At 59.6% G+C, this 6,989-nt stretch overlaps 1 protein-coding gene across 1 annotated transcript in view; it reads left to right on the forward strand.

Moving 5' to 3' along the window:
- Positions 1 to 3,444: 3,444 nt before the first annotated feature.
- The window catches only part of GINS2 (GINS complex subunit 2), a 9,235-nt gene continuing 5,690 nt past the window's right edge, over positions 3,445 to 6,989 (forward strand). Inside the window, exons 1-2 of the mRNA XM_005424802.2 lie at positions 3,445 to 3,524; positions 3,808 to 4,012. Coding sequence (XP_005424859.1) covers positions 3,445 to 3,524; positions 3,808 to 4,012 — 285 coding nt within the window. The remainder of the gene's footprint in view (positions 3,525 to 3,807; positions 4,013 to 6,989) is intronic.

Consider the following 6,989-nt stretch of genomic DNA (forward strand, 5'->3'; position numbering starts at 1 on the left):
ACAGCTGGAGCCAGCAGCAGACAGATGTGCAGAGCCCACCCCAGCCGTGAGGGGCGGCCCTCTGCCCCCAAGAATTCCTGCAGCGAGTGGCAGGCGAGGAGAGGTGACGGTGACAGATGCAGGAAGCAGTGCCCGGGCTCTCTGCTCCCTGGCTCCCAGCCTAATCGCTGCACTCCGGGCTGGAGATGCCGGAGGAGGAGGAGGGCACTGCCAGGGAGAGCCGTGATGATGCTAATGGAGGAGGCTGTTAGCGGGGTGGGCTTGCGGCCGAGTGCAGCCTGGAAAATGGCCTCGAGGGGAAATGTGCTCGGTCTGTGAGCTCTGCTTCTCGTTCGGGTGCAATTCAGCTCCTGGAGCCGAGCTGGGGCACCCACACGAGCTGGTCCCTGTTGGGCTGCTCCCCTCCCATCCTGCCCGTGCTCTGCTATTCCCAGCTGGACTTGAGCACCTCCACACATCCCAGTCGTGTAGCACAACCCCCTGAGCCCTGAGCCAGCCCTCCCGCAGCCGGCAGCGCTTTCTTTGTGCCCAAGGAGCCGCTGAGGGCTCTATCGATTTCCCTTTTTTTATTTTTTTCACTGTCGCTTTTAGACCACATTTTCACCCAGCCTTCTCCTTCGAAAGTGCACCCCAGCTGCATCCCTTGCTCAGCTGCATCCCTTCCTCTTGGTTTCCAGAGGAGAGGACGGACACGGGGACACAGCTGGCAGGGGGGACAGCGCTCCTGCGTGTGGCACTTACATCCTGCCGGAGCTGGGATGAGGGAAGCAGGGAACTCTGCTCTTAGGAACACCCGGTAGGTGGGCTGGGGGTGAGGGCTCACTCCGGGAGTGTCCCAGGCAGGGCTGCTGGGGCCGCAGCTCCAGCGGGATGCGGGCAGGATCCGTGCCAGGCACAGCTCTGCGCACAGCCAGGCCAGGCAGAACGCCGCCGCCCTTCCTAGAAATGCACCCTGGAGCTTAAAAGATGGACCTAATTGAAAAACTCTATCGAGGTTGTAGCAGCGGGGGATAAAAGGGAAAGCTGGGCCCAGATTAACCGGGAGCTCAGCGAGCCGGGAAGCGCGGCAGCCGTGGCCAGGTCCCTAAGCCAATTCCCGGCCGTGGCCTCCTGGCTGGATCCATGCTGGGGAGAGATGCTTTGTCCTGGATGCAGGAGCTCTGTGCCTCAGGTATGTCCTCGCTCCCCCTTCCCTCCTGACCCCCTCTCCTGCCCCATCCCGCTGGATTTTCTCCGGGGGTGCTTCCAGCCCATGCGGTTCCTGCTGCTCTCTCACTCTGCTGGTCCTGCCAAGAGCCCGTGCTTGGGGAGTGCTGGAGCTGCTCCAGTTCCCCCAGAGCCTGCATCTTCAGCTGCCTCCTCGTGACATCCTCCTCCCTCCCTCCCTCTCTCCCCACGCCTGGCATCCCCTCCGGGCTCTGCTCGCCAGCCCTGGCGACTCCGGATCTCAGGGAGGGAGTTTCTTCTCCACTCCCAGCACTGGTTGCCACTTCCAGCTCTGGCAAGCCCCGGGCAGGCCCTTTCAGCAGCTCCTTTCTGGGGCAGCCCCAGAGCCAGGCTGGGAGCAGCTCTTTCTTTCCCAGAAGGGCTGGGGGCAGGAGGGGACAGGTGGCCTCGCTGCTCCGTTAGCACGGGGGTGACGTGTCACCTGCGTTAGCACACCCTGGCACTCTGTGACCCAGAAAGCTGCTTCCTCCCCCTCCCTGCTGGAAGGGGAGCCCAGCTGGTGTTTGCAGAGCAGCTCCTGAAGGCAGCCAGCAGCTCCGGGCTCTCCAGCCAAAGCTTTTCTTGTGGCCAGTGCTTGCACAAGGCGTCCCTTGTCCCTGCGGTTCCTCTGGTGCCTGGGAAGCAGCAGCGGCTCTCCCTGCCCTTCCCCCAGAGGGGATTTGGGAGGCTGCCCTCCATCCTCACCCTCCAGCACGGCTTCAGCCCCAGGCAGGATGGAGCAGCAGGGGAGAGGAGCAGCCCAGTACCAAAGGGACACAGGCAGGACTGGAAACCAGGCAGTGAGCACCCCCGGGGACAGCCAGTGAGCACCCCCGGGGACAGCCAGGCTCTGGCCAGCTCTGCGAGGACAATCTTCCCCCAGGCAGTGAAGGTGCCTCCATACCCACCCACCCCCCTGAGCCCATCCTCTTCCTCCCCTGGCCAGCTGGCTCCTGGTGGGCTTTGGCCACTTGCCCTGACGTGAGGCTCAGCAAGTCACAGCTCAGGGCCTTGTGACAGGAGCCAGGAACTCCTGGAAGGGAGGTGTTGAGCCCACTGGCACTCAGCTCTCCCTGACCCTGCTCACTCAGCAGTGACCAGGACCCCACACCACAGGGGCCATTCCCAGTCACCTCAAGGAGGACAACCCCCACTTTTTAAACCTTCACAAGGGTTTTTTTGCTTTGTTCACCAGCCCTGGGGAGGGCAGGAAGGGGTGCTTGACGCTGTGTTTGTGCCTATCAGGTGTCAGCAGAGCAGCTGGAGCTGTGCTGCAGCCGCAGAACTAACCACAGGTATTTTAGCAGCCTGGTGTTTATGTTTCCCATCCCTGCTGCAGCGAGACAATCACTTTTTGTCACTGTTGTAGCAACAACTGCTGCTCCAGGCCAGGCTAATTCCAGCCCTCGTGGGTTTGGGGCTGTTTGCTCTCACCCAGCAGCAGCAAACAGGTTGTTTTGGAGACAGCAGTAAAACAGCTCAGGGTTGGAAGCAGGATTTGTGCTGCTCTGACTGGATTTGTGCTGCCAGGGAGCAATCCCTGGCTCCATGGGATGCTGCCTGCTCTGAGCTTGGGATGGGATCTTGAAAGATCAGGTTTGCCAGGCTCTGCTTCAGGATTTGTCTCTAAGTCTTAGACTTTGCTGGTGAACAGGTGAAAAAATCCACACAAACTGATTAATTTGTCTGTTTTCTGGGGGAAATAAGGGGAGCTGTGGGTTGCAAACGTCTCTGCCCAGGACTGTGCCCACAGCTGGAGCTGCAGCCTTGCCCCTGTGCCACCCTCCCCTCTCCTGGAGCTCTGCAATAACTCAGTTATTTGACAAATCAGAGGAGTCAGATCGGGAAGGAAATCAGCTCTTCCCAGGTTTCTGATTTTCATCAGACATGGCAGGACCAGAGCAGCAGAAAGTGGAGCAAAACCACCCCGTTTGCTCTCCCTGCTGCCCTTCACCCCATCCCAGCCGGGCTCGGTGGGGCTCTGATCTCTCAGGATCCCTCCCAAACCGCCGGGATCGGCTCTCTCCCGATCCTGGGGTGAAGTTCCAAGCTCCCTTTCCCTTCCTTTCCCTCCCACCTTGCTGCCTCCCGCAGCCGGGGCTGTTTAATGTGCGGCCGGCGTGCCCTGCATTGGAACCGCTGCTTGAAAAGGAGCCTGAAAAGGAGCCTGGAAGGCTCGGGGCCTCGCCTCTCAGTTGCGGAGGAGGGGGAACGTGGAAAAGCCTCTGGCTGCTGCTGATGCAGGCGAAGGCGGCTGCTCCGGAGGCGCAGCCTCGCCCCGGGCTGGGACCCGACCCGGAGCGCTCATCCCGGGCACGGTGAGGAGCCCGTCCCGTGCCAGGCTGGCTCTGGGGCTGGGCAGGGGAAAAGATCCTTCCTGGAAGGTGGAGCTGCTCCCAGAGGTTGTTGGCTCATCAGGACCTCGGGGATGCTGATGTCCTTGGGTGTGGGCGCTGTCGGGGCGCTTGGGTGCCCTCAGGCTGCTCGTAGGGATGCTGGATGCGCGGGGGCTTTGTTGGCACACCTTCCTCTGTCTCTCTCGGCTCTGGACTGCCTTGTGCAGCGGGGTGAGAGTAAATCCGCGTTCCCTCATCCCCCAAGGGCTTTGCTGGGCACGGGTAGGGGCTCGGAGCGGGGGCTGGATGGGAGGAGCCGGGGCTCCGCTATCCTCACTAACCAAGTTCCAACCAACCCCGCCAAACCCAAAGCCGGCCGGCTGGCACCTCCTGCCGAGGGATCCCCCGTGCCAGCCCCCGGCACCCGGCAGGTGGGATGCGACCGCGGGCATCGCCCCTCCGGGCACCGGGTAAGTGCCACCCCTCGGAGCCCCGGCTTTGCCCCTTTTCCCCTTCCCAGGGCACGCTCTGAGTGTCCCCCCTGGCCCGGCAGCTCGGTCCCCGCTGCAGTGACACCTGCCATGAGCGTCTGGGGCTTTTTGGAGCGTGAACTCGGGATGCAAACGTTCCTTTGGCCTGGTGCTGGCACACGGGAGCCAAGCTGGAGCCCCGGCTGCAGGAATCCTGCTGGAATGCTGGCAGGGGGACTTCTCCACCCGAATTCTGGTCCTTATCCATGGGGAGGGGGCTGCTGTGTCCTCTGCAAGGGTTTGGCAACAGGGGGTGATCCCAGAGGATCGGATCCCAGAGGGTAAAAAATTCCAGAAGATGAGATCCCAGAGGATCAGATCCGAGACGAGACCCCCTGTGCACAGAGCTATGTGTCCCCATCCCAGAGGATGAGATTCTAGAGGATCTGATCCCAGAGGATGCTATCCCAGAGGAGGAAATCCCAGAGGATCTGATCCCAGAGGATGGAGACCCCCTGTGCACAGAGCTGTGTGTCCCCATCCCAGAGGATGAGATTCCAGAGGATGATATTCCAGAAGATTAGATTCCAGAGGATGAGATTCCAGAGGATGAAATCCCAAAGGATCAGACCCCAGAGGATGGAGACCCCCTGAAGCTGGGTGTCCCCAGCAGGACCCTGCTCTGTCCCAGAGTGGTGTGAGCCACCAGCAGGTGCCAAGCCCCACAGGATTTGCCTCAGAACAGATTTGTTGATATTTGGGCCGCCTCCAGGAGAGCTGCAAAGTGAGGTCCTGGGGAGGACTCCGCTCCCCAGCCCTGTGGGGCGTTCACAGCTCAGGCTGCACCTGGGGAACTGATAAAAATACAGAATTAAAAGCAGAGATAGCAAATTTTCACTTCCCCTTGTGAGCTGCTGCCAACCCATCTCAGAGCTTCTTGGAAAGGCAGAGGTCAGGCAGGGGGGGCAGAGGCTTTCCTTGGCTCTCTGTGTAGCTTGGAAGAGCCAAAATGAATCACTGACCCTCATCCCAATAAGCTTTTTCCAGCAGCTGTGGGAGGAGGGGTGAAGATTTCCCAATAAAGGGAATTTTTTATTTTTTTTCCGCAGAAAAAATTGTCAGCATCTTGAAAATATGGTGTCCCACAGTGGGAATTATCCATCCAAAAGCTCTGGGGACATCAGGGATGCCCAAGAGGAGCAGGAGGATGTGGATTCCAGCAGTGCATCCCAGCAGCTGCTCCTGCTCAGCCCGAGGGAGGCAGCTCTGGGATCAAACAGAGAAATTGTGGGGTTTTCTCTGCAAGAACCAACCTAAAACCAACCCAGTTCCTCCTGCTCCCAACCTTCTCATCCCGAAATATTGTCAAGGGTGGAGAAGCTGGCATGGGACCACTCAGCCAGCACCAGGCTCCTTCTCCACCCTCCCAAAAAGTTCTTCCTGGGCCAGATTGAGTCACCCCAGCGCCGTGACATCAGCGGTGGTTTTGCGAGCGAGCAGCCGCGTTTCCTGTGGCTCCTGTAGGCGCAGACACGCAGGGAGGGATGTGAGCTCTGAGCTCCTGCTCCTTTCCTGCCCCCAGCATCGCCTCCCTCAGCGCTCTCTCCTCTCTCCCCCAGCGCCTGCAGCGAGGGCCGGCGGCGGGGCTGGAGGGCTGGATCCCGCTGAGAGGATGAAATCATGGGGCTCAGGTTATCCTGCCTGAAAGGTGAGTTTGGGCTGAGGGCTTGGGGTGTTGCTGCTCCCCTGAAGGCACCCGAGGGATGGTTGCACCCACAGGAGGTTTGGGTTCGGTGGAGTTGGGGAATGTGGTGGAATTTCTCAAGTGCCACCTGTTGTGCCTGGATCACCCCGAAGAGGATTTTCCCAGCTTTGTTTTCTCAGTCCTGTGCTTGTCCTTTTGCTCTGGAGAATCCATGGGTTCAATGAATCAGGTGGGTTTCCTCAGAGGCAGGAAGGGCTGCTCAGGGACAGCTGGGTGGGATGCAGCTCCAGGCTGGCCCCAAGCATCCCTCACTGCTCCACCCTCCCCAGGGACACTCCAACCAGGAGCTTCTTCCCCAAGTTGAATTTTCTTAATGGATTTAGGCTGGGAATGGCGTCAGGGATGTCTGCACAGGGGCAAAGCTTTTAGTGCTGCTGGCCTGGCAGGCCGAGGGCTGGATATGGCATCTCCCATTAGCTCTGCATCCCTCTGACTCCTGCTAATCGTCCTCGGGCTCGTCAGGGATGGGGCTTAATGAGGATCCCTCTGCAGGATGCAGGGCTGCTTCTTCCCTGGCTTTTCCCAAGGCCACATTCTGTGGGATTCTGCTTGTGGTGGGCACAGAGCATCACCCAGAAATGAGCTCTGCCCGCTCTCCACATCAGGGATGTTGGGAGGGAGTGGTCAGGGGGGTTTGGGGTCTCACAACCCCCCCTGTCCAACAAGGGATGACTGAAGAGGGGAAGCAAGCAGCCAAGGAATCCCAATCCTGCCCCAAATCCAAGACAAAGCCCCAAAATATTCCCCCGTGCTTCCAGACCCCTCTGATGAGCTTGGAGCCTGGAATAAAAGAAAAGACCCTCCCCCTTCTCCAGCTCCCTTACATAAGGCAGGGCTTTATCCTTAATTAAAAAGAGATTAAAAATATCAGTGTCTGTCCCCTCCGGGCATTTTCTTGCTTGGGAAGAGCTGAAACCTCCCTGGATGCCGCCTGTGCCACACGGGGCTTTTCTCCTGATTAAAAAAGCAGATTAAAGCGATCTGCTCCCCTCAGGGGGGGTGGGCTGGGCAGGTGGTCTAGGGAAAGGGGGAGGATCCACCTCTGAAACCCCCCAAAATCCAAAGTGGATCCAGGGGAGGAGATGTGAGGATGCTGTGGCTCGTAAAGGGTTGGCATGGAGCAGGGTGGGGAGCTGGGGGGTGCCTGATCTCCTTTTATCCCCCAAATTTCCCCCCCAGCCCTGAAGATGTGTGTGAGCAGCGGGAACGGCA

Source organism: Geospiza fortis, unplaced genomic scaffold, assembly GCF_000277835.1.
Source record: "Geospiza fortis unplaced genomic scaffold, GeoFor_1.0 scaffold102, whole genome shotgun sequence".
Taxonomy (NCBI): domain Eukaryota; kingdom Metazoa; phylum Chordata; class Aves; order Passeriformes; family Thraupidae; genus Geospiza; species Geospiza fortis.